We start from the raw sequence: 15,406 nt of genomic DNA on the forward strand, positions 1-15,406 counted from the left end.
CCCAGTTTTCTGATAACGAATGAAGTACCCCAGAACTCTATTGTCACAGGAATGGTCCACAGAGAACAAGGCTCCTATGTGGAGGGGCTGAGCGCCCCGCACTATGCAAATAACTGCAATGTCAGCAAACTTACCCACAATTTCAAAGCCAGAGCTCCACGTCCTTGTCCCTGTGACAGTGGGTTGAAGATCTGTCCTGTTGTCTGGGTGTTCTTCCTCCTAACATGTCCCCAACTTCCAAGACAACTTTCGACAGCCCACCTACGACAGCACACCTATCTATTCTGGCTTCTCTCCCGCGAACTGATTCAAACACAGGTGATTTTCCTCTTGCAAACTGAAAGGGGACTTCAGAGGGGCATACATCCAGCAGAAAGGGAAAATGCTGATGATAAAACACGTGCAAACAGAAAGGCTGCACGTGTGGTCTGCAGTCTCGGGAAAGAGAGGGGGCGTGCCGAATCCCAAACACGTGGGCTGGAACCTCCACATGCATTTTTCTTTTTTCTGGATTCCTCTTTCTCTCTCTCTGCCAGGATACCAGTCGTGTTTCTTGTAGCTGAGCCGATACAGGAAATCAAATACTTTGTGTTTCTATCACTATACTTCCCAGAGAGATTACACATCTAGAATTTAAACACTACCACAAACGATCAGCAATTTCTGATTGTTACAGGTGTAGTTAAAGGACTCCAGTGGCAAAGTTCAACATCTCCAACTTTTGCCTTTGGAGGAGGGGGTTTTGTTTTAGACATTAAAGGTAAGGCTCTCAAGTCAACTTATGCGCTGCTGGGTTGAGTCAGTCAGGATACAAATTAAGGTCCATATATTGCAGTGACAAGAAGGAAACGGTTATGTAAATACACAAGTATTAACATCAATCTGTATTAAATTATGTAAACATATACATCTTCTGAGGTCAGTACATAGATCCTCTTCTTGGAGCAGAGCTTTACTGAAGCATTGCTCGAATCTGTTTGGAAGTCGACTCATCGTTCAAGTGCTTTGTAGTGAACCTGGATGGAGAGAGAATGATGGCATTTACTGTGCAAATAGTGCTCTGTGAAAGCTCCAATAATGACTCACCAGCCCATCTTTGTCTTGGGAGACATAAATGATATTTATAAATCAAGCTTAGGCTTGGTTCTTTAGACAGAGAGCCACATTCCAATGCCCAGAGTATTCTCATATGGATTGAATATTTGATTCTTCCTTCCAGAGGAATTGTGTATTACGATTATTAAACGAATAGATCAAATACTCAAATAATTACGGAGGAGATATTAAGCAGTCTCATTTACAGGGAAGTAGACTTCTCATGACTGAGTGCAGGATCTCGGCCATCTAGGCCACCCCTGCTAAGTCACGGATTTGAAAATATGGATTTGCATAGCAACATAGCAGCTCTAAAACATTTCTAGTTTTCTACTTTCCAGGCAACACTTATCCTCATTGACACCACCAGGGGGCACAAATGGAAGTGAACAACAACAACGACAAAAAAATGATGCCATCTGCATCCTCCCACTAACCTGGTGCAGAAATAGTTTATGAGAAGGAAAGGAAGGAGAAGTAACATGTAATAAAATCTTGACCATGTCCTAGGCTCTCCCTGTGAGTTCTCATTTCACTGACACTAACTCTTTGCAAGAGAGTTTTTTACCTCCATTTTACAGAAGTCAAAACTGAGATGTAGAGAGGCTACATGACCCATTCCAGATCACAAAGATGACCATGAAGGATTTGTGAACAATTTGGATACAGGTCTGGCTGCCTCAGAAGCCTGTGCTGTCTCACTTTACCACAGGGCCTAGGGGGCACACACCTGCCAGCACTCACAGGAGACCCACAGCCTACCACAGTGCCCTACTCTGGAAGTCTTGCTTGATCCAAAAACTTCAGTAACTAAAGTCTCTTTGCTAAGATGAAAAGCCAGCCTTCTGTGAAATGGGCACCACTGGAGAAAACCTTGGTTGACCCTCAGAATCCTGAAGGCTCTTACAGTAATTCTAAAACCGTTCTGAACAATGATGGAGGAGCTCCACAAGACAGGATCAATCTGTGTCTAGTCTATTCATTTCATAGGCATCTCATTCCTTCACTGACTGAATGAAGATAATGGATGGGCCTTACTTCTCTGCATTGTGATGATGAAATGAGACGTGACTGGGAGTGGAGTACAAAACATTAAAAAGTGTTGTATGCAGGTGGAATATTACTGATCTATCCCTGGGGCCTGGGAGGCTGCTTCGTCTGATGAGCCCCTACTAACCACAACCATTAAGCAGTGTGGCTGGGAGTTAGGGCCACAACCTGCGGGATCACCCAGACCTGGGTTGAGGTCCTAGCTTGGCCATCTGCTGTGCAACTTTTGGCAAGTTATTTGACTTCCCTAAATCTCAGTTTTTTCCATCTGTAAAAAGGAGATGATAAAAATGGCGCTGACCTTATTAACAGGTTGTTGGGAAGAGCAAATGTATTACAATATGCAAATGACTACGCCTGATGCCTTAGCCCTCAGTCCCTAACAGCATCTATACGTTTGCAAAGGATCTAAAGGGTTGGCCGCCCCTGGCAAAGCTACCCCGGGCCTGAGGCTCACCTGAGGGCATTCAGCAGCCCCTCCACACTGTCCGGGGCCTGTTCCTTCAAAACCTTTATGCAGCCTTTCATCTGGGAGGAGAAAACACAGCATTTGTTAATATCCTAGTAATTCTGTCCATAATAACTTCTGTCCATTATAGTATTTGTCCATAATAATATCACATTATTCCTGTTCACAGAAATGACCAACAGACCTTCTTCTTCCCCCGCCCCCAGGCCAGTGAGTTGCTCCTCTGGGCTTCCAGAAGGTTCCACATCAGGTTATACTGTCCTGCAGTTGAGCATTTTACATATCTGGCGTGTGGGGACACAGACTTGAGCCTTTGATCTTCTTGTCTTTTACTCAAGAGCTAAGGACAGGACTTTTCCTCCAGGAGGTGCTCAGTGGAGGCTGAATGGATTATAAATTGGCCACTTTATCCCATCCCTCTGCCCTGAATGCTTTTCCTCCTTCCGCTGTTTGTTAAGACTCAACTGAAGATCACTAACACCAGGAAGCCTCTTCTGACTGCATTACCTTCACCAGGTAGAAGTCACCGCCACCTTCTTGCATTCGCAATAGTGCACTGGCAGTTAGAGAACCTCAGAGATGTTAGTGCCCACACGGACTGTCTCCCTCACTAGACAGGAGAGGACTGGGAAAGACCAGTGGTTGGGAATGTGAACCACATGGAGGCAGAATGACTGGGTTTCATCCACGCTTAACTTGTTTAATATCTTCATGAACTGAGGCAAGTTTCTTGGCTTTTGTGCCTTTGAAATATAATTTATTCAAAAGTTGGGGGGTCATGAAAATCAAATTTAGATCATAGTATATCATGCATATCCTGGAAAAAATTTTTGACAAAGGAAGAATCTTGCTGCAAAGAATACGGTCACTCATTTTTTTTTAAAAAAATGTATTTTATTGATTTTTTGCAGCGAGGAAGGGAGAGGGATAGAGAGTTAGAAACATCAATGAGAGAGAAACAATGACCAGCTGCCTCCTGCACACCCCCTACTGGGGATGTGCCCGCAACCAAGGTACATGCCCTTGACCGGAATCGAACCCGGGACCCTTCAGTCCGCAGGCCGACGCTCTATTCACTGAGCCAAACCAGCTAGGGCCGGTCACTCATTTTAAACTCAAATGTTCATGCACTATATCAGATTTGGGTACATTCAAGACCTCTTTTATAATGGTCACTTATCAACATTTTCTGGGGGTATACCTCTGGTATGCTGTAAGTTTTTCTTTTTTTAAAAAAATTTTGGATTTATTTTAGAGAGAGAGAGGAAGAAAGAGAGAGAGAGAAACATCGATTTGTTGTTCCACTTATCTGTGCACTCATTGATTGATTTTTTTAAGGTGCCCCTACTGGGGATTGAACCTGCAACCTTGTTGTATTGAGACAATGCTCTAACTGACTGAGCTACCCAGCCAGTGTGAAAGTTTTTCTTAAAAGCCTGATAAACCCTGATAGTTGTATGGAGGTAGCCAAAGCACAGGGTTGAGAATCATTTGGGGGTCATGTATAGGCTTATTGAGAAAGAATGTCATGGTCAATCAGAGATGCCAATCATGGGTACAAGATGGGACCAAACTGCACGATGTAGAGATTTGTTCCCTCTCCCAATGGAGCTCGTAGTCCAGTGGGAAGAGAGAGACAAATAGCTCATTATCCTATGTGTTCTTGTAAAAGATGCTAAAGGAGCAATGGGACCATAGATTAGAACAGGGTTGTAAGAGCAGTGGGTACCCTTTGGGAATGTCTAGTTCTGTTTCAGGCTGATTAAAGTCATGGGTATGAATAACAAGATGTAGTTAGGAATGTAGTCAGGGCCAGATTCAATTTGGGGTTCATTGCATGTTAGGAAGTTAGGGGCATTTTCCTGTAGAAAACACCCTTGGTGGGTGTTAAATAATCTAGCAATGTGACTAATATGGAAATGGATCAGAGGAAGCAAGACTGGAGATAGGAGGAGCAGTGGGAACTCCTAAGGGTATGGTCACCTGTCTATGGTGAAGTTACTAGAGATAATTTTAATTTTGTGTATTTTGATTTCCTGTATTTTCCAAAAGTTTTCATACTAAATATTTTCTTGGTAAACAAATAATTACAGAAAAATAAGTAAGACTCCCTGAAGAGTCATGTCTAGCTGTGCTAGGAAGCTGGAACCTCAAAATGGGATAGGGGGTAACGTGGGGATAAGGACACATATGTAATATCTTAATCAATAAAAAATATATAAAAAATAAAATAAATAAAATAAAATAAAAATGAGTAATCCAGGTTGCATTTTTAATTGATATATTTTCTCACATTCTGAAGACTCATGGCCCCTCTGGGCAGGTAGACTTTCTGTGTGTCCAGGACTAAAGCATCAAAGACGCTGTTCTGTGCAGATGAAGGAGCATAGAGGGTGCCAGACTGTTAGTACAAAGAGGTCCTATTCTGTACTTAAAAGGCTTTAAGTCAACAGATGGGATACACTACTGAGGGGGTGCTTGAAGCAAGTGCTGGGCTGAGAGAACGCATGTTTTTATCACACTATCAACAGAAAATCACTTGCACACCAACATCGACTGTTTTCTCCTTATATTCATTCATTCATTCATTCAGCAAAAGCTCTATGGAGCATCTATTGAGTCCCATGCTCTATGTGCCATGGACACTCCTAAGCAATAAATCAGACATTAGGTATACAGAGAATGGTCTCTGCTCTAGTCAAAGAACTGCATCTGTGAGGGAGTCAGAAAACCCAAAATGGTAAATGCTCTCGGGGTTGGAAAAGAAGGAAGGCCCTGATCCATGCAGGGGCAGGATGAGGGATATTTGAGGAGGGTCTTAAAGGAATCCACCCACAAGAGAAGAGGAAGGGTGCTCAGGGCAGGGAAAAGAGCTCAGGCACCTGCCAATGACAAGAAAAGGCATGGGAATCTGGTGGAGGCGCTGGAAAGTGGGGTGGAGAGGAAGTTGGAATGTTGTTTATGATTTGAGGGGGGTGTCTTGTGATTCAGTATCTCCTAATGCTTTTCATATAACGTATTAAAAATATATTTTGCCCTAGTTGGTTTGGCTCAGTAGGTAGAGTGTTGGCCTGTGTACTGGACTGAAGGATCCTGGGTTTGATTCCAGTCAAAGGCACATGCCCAGGTTGCGGGCTCGATCCCCAGTAGGGGACATACAGGAGGCAGCCGATCAATGATTCTTTCTCATCATTGCTGTTTCTCTCTCTCTCTCCCCCTTCCTTCTTCTCTGAAATCAATAAAAATATATTTTAAAAAATAAAATATATTTATATAACACTGATAAACTGAAGGGGCACTTGCAGCTAAGTGACTGTTCATCTGCTCAGCTCCTCTACTGGCTGAGTGGATCAGCTCCTCCACATTCCTGCTACGCTTTTGAGGTTGGATGCTCTGTTGTAAGCACATAAAAAAGTTGGACTTCTTCCTATGAGGAGAGGCACCAGGACAGGGCTTGTGTCTTGGAGAGGTCATTCTTAGTGGGGGGTGGAGGAGTGAGAAGCAAGGTCTCCTTGGCAGCACTTATGTACTCTTATTGGAAAGCGCATTTTATAATATTCTTACATCGATCTTGGACGTCTTGCAGAAAGCTCCCACGGGGTGGACGTGGTCGTAGAGGATGATGACCCCCACCATCACCCTCATGCAGAACATCAGCGTTTCTTCGCTCGTAAACCTGCTCCTGTACTCCCTGGGAGAGAGGGGAAACGGCAGGGGGGTTACTTCCTGGCCCGAGCATGCTCATGTCTGGCTCCACACTGGCTGCCTGAGACTCCTCCAATCCTCTCCTGAGAACAATCCCAGACCTGCCCCAACCAGGTTAATATGCTCTTCTAGAAACCCATGATGATAATTCTCCTCGAATCTATCCCACCAGCAATTCAGTGCAAAAATAAGGTAAATTAGAGGGCAGTCAATTCTCTTCTCTTCTGCCCTTCAGTGAGCCAGCTCAGCGCGTACATCACTCCCCACCCATCAATCCTGAATATTTTATAGCAGTTCCCTCTGGCTGTCCAAGATTATAGAGAATGATGGCTTCATTATAGAGAGAAAGAATCAAGCTCATTTCCACAGAGCAGCTATCGTGTCTCCAGTCAGGGTAACTTCCTTTGTTAAGATACAGGCTGCAGATTGAATTAAATTGTGGAAGACACCTTAAAGAAACGATGTGCCAGTCATTGGGCTGTGAGTATTCGTGAAGTCTGAATTTTGTGCACTTACCCTGACAGGGTCTCTGATGATTCAGATAATTCTGGCCAATACCAGAGGCTTTCTTAATATCTATTTCCTTATGAATTGGCCCTTCAATGAAGATGATTACTGTTTTTGTCTTGGAATAACTATTAACTTCGGTATAAGCAAAATATTTGAAATTAATACCATCTTCCACGTGAACAGAACATCAAATTTTGTAAGGGATTTTTGATCCCTTTTGGCATCCCAAACACTCTGCAACTTAGATGGGGTTCTGAGGATGGTATCATATGAGGAAACCAGGGCCCAGGCAATTCAGACCACTTGTCTCTGGGCCCAGAGGGGGCTACAGATCTAAGTGGAACCCTGACTTTTGAGTGTGGATTTCCTCATTCCCATGCTGCCTCATCCTCAACAAACTCAACCATTTTTTAAAAATCTAGCAACTAGCTTAAATACAAAGAGACTGCTAGGAGAGAGAGAGAGAGAGAGAGAGAGAGAGAGAGAGACCTTCATTATCACTCCTGTAACAGTCTTATCACTTCTCCTGGTTCTAAATCTTCTCTCAAATCTTTTCTCCAACATATTACTAATAATATCCAGTTATTTCACCCAATCCTCCACTTGATTCTTACACAATTTCTACAGCATCTTTCTTTGTTTTTTTGTTAATCCTCACCCGAGGATATTTTTCCATTGATCTTTTAGAGAGAGTGCAAGAGAGAGGGAAAGACAGAGAAAAACATCCATGTGAGAGAAACACATCGATTGGTTGTCTCCTGCATGTGCCCCAACCAGGGCCTGGGCTGGGGAGGAGCCTGCAACCAAGGTACGTGCCCTTGACAGGAATCGAATCCGGGACCCTTTGGTCTGCAGGCCAATGCTCTATCCACTGAGCCAAACTGGCTAGGGCTCTACAGCATCTTTGACTCGAGTGTTGGCTCTGCCATCTAACAAGTTTTGCAATCCTTGGAGAGTCAGCGCATCTTCTCCAGCTCTGACGTGGGATAACGACACCTACCACCGAGAGGTCTTTATGAGATTAATTCAGGTAACGGATGTGTAACTGCTAATGTGCTGACCCAGTGGTTAGGAGTCATCGCCATCATTACACCAACAGGCTCTGCCTGGTGAGCTCTCGGCCACCAGTACAGCTCTGACGTCACTTACGGCGTTTCCAGCATGACTTTACAGACGCTCGTCATGGTGCTGAGGCAGTCTGTGGTGTTCTCTATCGGCAGGGTTTTGTTCTAAGTGGGAGACACGAATGGATGTTAGCTCTGCCAGCAGCCTTTACCCGCAATTAAGGAAAAAGCACCTCGTTGCTCAAGTCCACTTACTTCGGAGACAAAGTGCATGGTGGCATTGCTAAGGGTTTTCAGCATGGGCGTGGCTTCCGCATAGAAGAGGGACATTCGGTTGGCCATCTCGTTATTGACTTCATTCTCAATGTCTAGCTGATAAAAACAAGAAGAGAAGATGCAATTGATAAAGAGATGGTGAAATTCCCCAAACAATGTTCCCTGGAGATTGAAATGTAGACAAGACCTGAGACCTGCCCGATGCAGACACCAAAAGAGACGTGGAGTGCGGGTGTCTAGACCCAAGGGACCCAGGCACTCACGTGCATGTTGTTGATGCGGTTGCGGCTTATTGTCCTCCTGTAGTAGCTGAAGTCATTCTGAATAGCCGGGTTCCTCATCTGAAATTCAGAAGGGAGGGGAGAAGGGCATCTGTCAGCATCAGTGGGGAACTCACATGGGGAGCCCAGCACTAGCTCTGCAAACACACCAAGACTTCTCTTTGCTACACGAGTCCATGCAACTTCTGGTTAAAAACAAGCACTCGGAGCTTCATTATTTAAAAATATGCCCTGTTTTCACGGGGAAGTATATTTGTTCTCAACGAGGAGCAGACACTCGAAAATGTCTCTTATTGCATGAACAGAATTTGAATTTTCACATGAAAACCACCATCTTGTCACTTCACCACAATGAGTGCGAATTCTCGCCACATTCGATGTCTCCCTAGGGAAGGAGCTACGGCATCTCACTCATGTCTCTCTACTCCCCTCCCCACAGCACTGCAGAGGATCTGTACGCAGCAGGAACTCAGTACAAGCTTAGTAAATCATCAAACATGTGTGGCCTAACCTTCAGCTCATCGAATCGAAGGGTAAAATGCAGGATTTCCGCAAATTCCTTTGCCAGGGCCTGCTCTCGCTCCAGGTGCTGGGTTGGCGTGTAGGGTGGACAGGTCAGAGATTCTAATAAACTCTGAAGAGCTTTTTCTGAAAGTCAAAGGGATAAATACATATTTGAGATGGCCTACGGAGATCCTTCAAAGGCACCATCTGCAGCCCCCGCTGACATTCCCAGAGATAACCTGCTGGGGTGGGTCTTTCTTCTCCCTGTGCTTCCATGTCACTGTGGTAATATGATGTGTGTGGACCAGGAAGAGAAGGAGCCTTCACGCTGAGCAGGCTGCCTCCACTGCAGAAGTCCCCTCCCAACCCCACGCCATGGCCACACGGTTATGTAAATGTCTCTCCAAGCTCAGCTGCACCTTCCCCTGTTCAGTAGTGCCAACTGCCAACAGTGTTGGGAAACCATAAACACATGTTTTTGGATCATGTGCATGAGACAGCCATTCATGATGCAGGATGAGACGGGGTGGCCCAGAACACATGGGTCAGATAACCTGCTTTGCAGGGAGAGATCTTGGGTTCTATGCCCGCTCTTCTCTGCTTCTACAGTCTCACCTATTCCCAGCAATATTTCTTCTACTAACCCATTGCCATATCTACCTCCATTATTGCCCGTCACATTACTCCCACTTGTCTGTTTTTAAACGTTCCCTCCAGTTTTCAAGTCAATGTATTTCTAATAGCACTGAGTCATTTAATCAACCTTTTATATTAGGGGTTGGGAAACTATGGTCCCCAGGTCAAATCTGGCCCTTTTATTTAAAAGTCTTATAAAAATTTTAAATAAAGTTTTATTTAAAAACAGGCACACTCATTCCTCTCTATATTGGCTATGGGGGGTTTTATGTGACAATGGCAGAGTTGATTAGTTGCAAAACCGGATGGCCCACACGCCTAAAATACGTATTATCTGGCTCTTTACAGAAATGTTGCCGGGACCTGCTCTACAGTCCTTTGATGTCCTTCAGCATCTTTACAAGGGTGTTTCCAGCCCTTTCCACCCCTGGGACTGCACTGTCTTCTGAGGCAGCTAGTTCTACCTTGACCTCCCCCTGCAGGGGGATCTTTTTCCTTCTATTGAACTGAAACGTGTTCCATAGGTTTCAGTTCATGGGTCGAGATATAGACTTTGAGGAAACAGAGAAACTGATCCTGCATCAACCTGAGAGTCTTCAAAAGCTCTTCCTTCCTGAAAAACTGGTTCGGTTCATTCAACTACTCCTTCTGGGTCTTAGCTTCAAGTTCTCTCAACATCATCGCTATTATTCTCCTCAATTTCACTGTTTTCTTTTTAAAATGTAGCATTTATTTGTGGCAAAAATAGAGTAGAACATGGCTATGCCCCTTCTTCATTCTAGACCAGTGGTTCTCAACCTTCTGGCCCTTTAAATACAATTCCTCATGTTGTGACCCAACCATAGAATTATTTTCGTTGCTACTTCATCACTGTAATGTTGCTACTGTTATGAATTGTAATGTAAATATCTGATATGCAGGATGGTCTTAGGCGACCCCTGTGAAAGGGTCGTTCGACCGCCAAAGGGGTCGCGACCCACAGGTCGAGAACCACTGTAGACATATTGGCTAAGAAAACCTCAGCTTTCCTGTTGAGGGGAGTGGTGACATCAGATCCGAGAACCGCTGTAGACATATTGGCTAAGGAAATCTCAGCTTTCCTGTTGAGGGGAGTGGTGACATCAGATCGATGTTCATATTGAGCCTGTTGTCAAGCAGGCCTGACTTTGCTCTTGCTCCTGCAAAGCCATCTTATACCTGACAGGGTTCTATTTGTCTTGTTGTTGTTGTTTTTCTAAAACAACAACAAAATTTTCTGTATTAAATTTTTCTGTGTTAAATTTATCACAAGACTCCTGCCAACCAAGTTCTTCTTGGGTTAGCAGGTAAAATGAATCTCCCAACTTCTCTGTCACCCAGAAATGTGATCAGACCACAGTGAAACTGTTTAGAGTCACACTTAGCTGAGAATAAGACCAGAGGGACCACCGATAGAGACACTCTAAACGTGCCAAGATATTCAGGAGAAGAAACATTGAGGTGAATTGAAAGAAATGAAAAGGACAGGTGGTGTTGTCCAAGAATGGCCTCTGAGAAGACACAGCGAGTGGATGTGGGCCATTTCCTCAGGCACTGAGCTCTTCCTGTGACTTTCACCAACACCATAATACAACTTCACACGTGGGATGTGAAACTAGAAACACGAACTCACCTAGCCTTATGGAAAACTCGTAAAATCTCTTTAGCCTCACGACCAGAGGACACACTGCATTCCACGCTTTTTCTTGAAGCTGGATGTCATTGGGATTTTGAATGGCCTATAAAAAAAATCACAGAATTGTTTAGAAAGAAAATAAGCTCCACATCAAAATGACTTAAAATTCAGAGAGAATCTACATTTTCAAAAACCCAATTTCCGATGCACTTTACTAATGTGCACTTGTTAAATGGACGTCAGTTCATCAGACTGTCCTCCAGGATGCTCCGTTAGAATGGAGGTTTTAGCACTGATCATAGTGCAAATGACTCTGCAATTAGATCCTGGGTCAACGTACTAGTTTCTCTTATCTTACATGTAAAAAATGCACATCTAACAGGAAGCAATGCAACCCTCGTCCATCGCCATTTATTCTTCTAAGTAGAGCTGGTGCTCATTGTGAAATGAAAATTCTGTAGATCTTTTCCGTTCTCTGTAATACGTGTTGCATTCCTGCCAGTCGGTGATGTTACCTAAATTACCTACATTCGTGGTGACCTCCTAAGTAGAAAAACAACTTTTTAACAGGCTGTTACTTTCTTAGAAATGCTGTTTTGTCTGGGCTTCAGCAGCTGGAGGATTATGACGTCAGCGGTATTTATTTTCCAGAAGGATTTTGGCAGCGGCAGTAGGGGAGTGTATGTCTGTGTGTACATGTGTGTGTGCACATGAATGTGTGTATGTGGTGGTACTGCCACAAAACTAATTCTTTCAAATAAGAAGGGTGAGAAGTTCCTTGCCTTTCAGGCGTTTGGAAGTCTCAAAAGCCACACTGACAATTTCCTTTTTTGCTTTGGTGGCTGTCTTGTTTTTCATGTATTTATTTATTTTTAAATCTCCTAAGTCAGTTCCAAATGACAGACCTGCAGGCTACGTGAAGTGAGATAGTTCATGACTGCTGTTTGTGGTGCTGGTGGAACCCACCCAAATTATTATAAAATGTTGGAAAGTTCATAGAAATCCAGGTCTCATGACTCATATTTCAACTGCTATTCATAGACTTTCTAGGTACGTTGCCCTCAAATGAAGTAACAGGCTGACAAATCATTGTGTGCATGTGAGTCTTGCAATATCACATGTGTGTCTGGGAAGAGAATGGCTAATATTTGACATGGCCTACAGCAGTGTGTGTTCAGATTAATGTCCTACAATACAAGGGGTTATTCATACGCTTTTTTTGAAAGGACACATTACCGTCCTTGTTCTTCCTACTACACTAGGAAATACTAGGCCTGTTACTTAATCCTGCTGTGTGTGTGTGTGTGTGTGTGTGTGTGTGTCCCTATTACTTAATCCTGTGTGTGTGTGTGTGTGTGTGTGTGTGTGTGTGTGTGTGTTTCCCTTCTCCCGCAAGGGTGCTGTCAGCTGGGTATTGTCATTGGCATACGTCTCGGATCTCCGGGCCCGCGCCCTTGTACGCCTGCAGGTCGGCGAGGATGCTCTCGGAATCCTGGAGGACGGCGCTGATCTGGTTCCATATCTCCCGCTCGCCTTCCGTGGGCTGGGCATCTGCGCAGAAGGGACACAAACAGACACGGAGCGCTTGCGTTTACAAACAACCAGGGAAGAGGTCAGCATGCAGCTTGACTTGTCAGACAATTTTATTTTATTCCTGCAGGTTTTACTCTTTAGTATTTACTCTTTAGTATAATAAGCTACAGGGAAGGGACCGTTAACTCGTGGCCACTACTCGGTGCAAAATACTCATCCATCTTTCTGTACACAGGAGACCAAGTATGTGGGAATCATTATGGGTTCTCCTTTACCTGTGGAACACACTTTCTGCACACCTACTATGTGTCAAGAGGTGCACCAGGTGCTGGAAGGTATAAACATCGTCTTTTTGAAACCACGTTTAATAGGAGAAGCTATTGAATATTTTCCATTATGATTAAAAATCAGTGAATCTGAGTATAGATTGGAAAAAACCATTCCCTTCATATTTCCACATAAAAATAAGCTTAAGAGATTAGATAATTTTCCTTCAGAGCCAAGAGAGAGGTATCTTTCCAGAGCACACAAACAAGTGGCACATTCGACCTCACATGAGGGAAGAACATATTCCAACAGCCCCGGAAGCAACCCCTTCGCTCCTCAGTGAATGTTCACTTGATTGCATCCCTGCAGCCAATGTAGGCTCTTGTCCCAGGAGTAGTTATGCGGGCTGGTGGGTGAGCACTGAGTGGGTAAAGGCTGGGCTCTACTCATCTCACAATACCTATGAAATGGAGGATTTGCCTGGGCTGGCAAGAACATTCATCTCCATCCAAAGCAAAGGCACTGCTAAGGAAGGAAAGAGATAGATGTCATTTCCCCAAGCTCTGATTCCAAAAATCAAGTCCCAAGGCACTACATTCTTTCAGAAGACCCTGCCGATGAAAGGGTGGGACCGAGTTATGTCTGGTCTCACACTCTCGTGAACTGTAATAATTCAGTGTTCCTCGGGGTATAAAACAGAAGCCACAAGACAGGTGACATCTAAGTGAGGCCCTCACCACGCTGCTAGGGCCATCGGAGAGGCTGAGTATGGGAGCAGGGGTTAGGCCAGATGTGCTGGGCCTGCACTCACCCAAGGCAAGACCCTTGAGCAGTGATGCCCATGGGGATTTTTAGACCACTTTCTTACTAGGCCCTGCTCAGACCCAAAAAATTGGTAGCGTTACTTGGGAAATGAAGGGTGTCATTCTCTTTAGAAAAACAAAACCAAAGCCCTATAGATTTTCCAGAAACGTGGCAGACTATACTTCTAGGAATGAGATGGATTTCAGCCAGGGAATGAGGAAGGACTCACGTACATGCACAGGAGGGTTCAGAGAAGAGATAGTGTGGATGGGGAGGAGTGAAACCCACCTCATGCAAAGGATGAGGCCAGGGCAGAAAAGGGAGGTGAGGGAGTGTACTTATGGGGAGCTTGGAACAGGCAGGCAGCTGGGGGAGGAAAGAGGCTGCTGGGCTGGAGTACAGGATCCGGGCTGGGAAACAGAAGGGGAAAGAAACGTGTTGCTCCGTTACCTTTTGCGACCTTTTCGCTTTCCCACAAGCACTTGGTAAGTTTTCTCAGGTACCATGTTATCCACAATATTAACAAATTTATAGTTTGTCCTTTCCTGCTTTTCCAAACTTCTCTCAAAGCCACAGGGGTGTCTTAAAACAGAAACCTAAACACCACAAGTAAAACAGAAACCTAAACACCACAAGCTAGCAAGCCCCACAATGAAGAAAGCACGTCAGTGGAACACAATTCCAGGGTAAGAAGGAAGTCAGGGAAGTGAACACGGGACAAAAATGCAAAGTGAAGATCCTAGAAAACAAATAAAAATCAAACACGCCAACCCTTTCCCCTTCGGATGAATGTCTCGAAAAAAATCATAAGCTAAACAAAGACCATTTTCTCAAAGAGATGTATCTTTAAAGAGGAGGAAAAGAAAAATCAAGCCTGTGACCAGGATTCCGAGGGGTAAGTGTGTTTGCATGTAATTATAAAGTAGGTGTAGACTGAGAAGGCACTTGGGAACCAGGAGTCGCAGCCTCCTAATCTTGGCTGTCACAGGGCTCTGTCCCTGCGAGCCACCGCTGGATAAGCTTTCAACAAAACAGAAGGAAAGCTCAGTGGGCTGGAAGAGGGGTGCTGGGCAAACAAAACCCCCAAACCCATCCTTTTGACGATGACTGAAACACAAAAGGAAAAAGATTTCGAAGTCAGTTTTTAAAAATAGAGGTCTTACGTACTCCCAGAATAAGACGGTTTCTGATCGAGTGGCCTAAAGGAGTGACCCTTTCTGATACAAATCAACCCCGACAGTTATGTGACCACGCAGAGCGGGACAAGCAGCACGGGGTGGTCACCTTTCTCCCAGCGGCGGAGCGGGGGGGCGGGGGGAGCTGTGTCGAGAACCTTCCACTACAAGGTCACTCACCCCTGGAAACTGGAGTGACCTGGGAAACGGGACCCCTGTCCCAGCCTCTGTCTCTGGGAGAATGTTTCTCTTGGCAGGTATCCTAGTGTCTTGTTTGAAATGTTTCATGTGGCCCCGGTTAGCAGGGGTGGGATGGGAGAAATCCAATCCGCCCTTCCTTCTTTCATCCCCACTTAGTAATGAGTTGGCTCAATCAACCCCGA

The 15,406-nt window shown here is 44.7% G+C and overlaps 1 protein-coding gene across 2 annotated transcripts in view; it reads right to left on the reverse strand.

Annotated features, from left to right (window-relative positions):
* Positions 1–648: 648 nt before the first annotated feature.
* Positions 649–15,406, reverse strand: part of FAM49A (family with sequence similarity 49, member A) — an 84,048-nt gene continuing 69,290 nt past the window's right edge. For both annotated transcript variants that reach the window (XM_005884077.2, XM_005884076.2), the window contains exons 4-12: positions 12,674–12,795; positions 11,242–11,347; positions 8,962–9,098; positions 8,433–8,510; positions 8,149–8,265; positions 7,979–8,058; positions 6,179–6,305; positions 2,603–2,673; positions 649–1,016 (exon numbers count right to left, since the gene is read on the reverse strand). In XM_005884077.2, the coding sequence (XP_005884139.1) occupies positions 953–1,016; positions 2,603–2,673; positions 6,179–6,305; positions 7,979–8,058; positions 8,149–8,265; positions 8,433–8,510; positions 8,962–9,098; positions 11,242–11,347; positions 12,674–12,795 (902 nt within the window). In that variant the 3' untranslated portion in view covers positions 649–952. The remainder of the gene's footprint in view (positions 1,017–2,602; positions 2,674–6,178; positions 6,306–7,978; positions 8,059–8,148; positions 8,266–8,432; positions 8,511–8,961; positions 9,099–11,241; positions 11,348–12,673; positions 12,796–15,406) is intronic.

Source organism: Myotis brandtii, unplaced genomic scaffold, assembly GCF_000412655.1.
Source record: "Myotis brandtii unplaced genomic scaffold, ASM41265v1 scaffold813, whole genome shotgun sequence".
Lineage (NCBI taxonomy): Eukaryota > Metazoa > Chordata > Mammalia > Chiroptera > Vespertilionidae > Myotis > Myotis brandtii.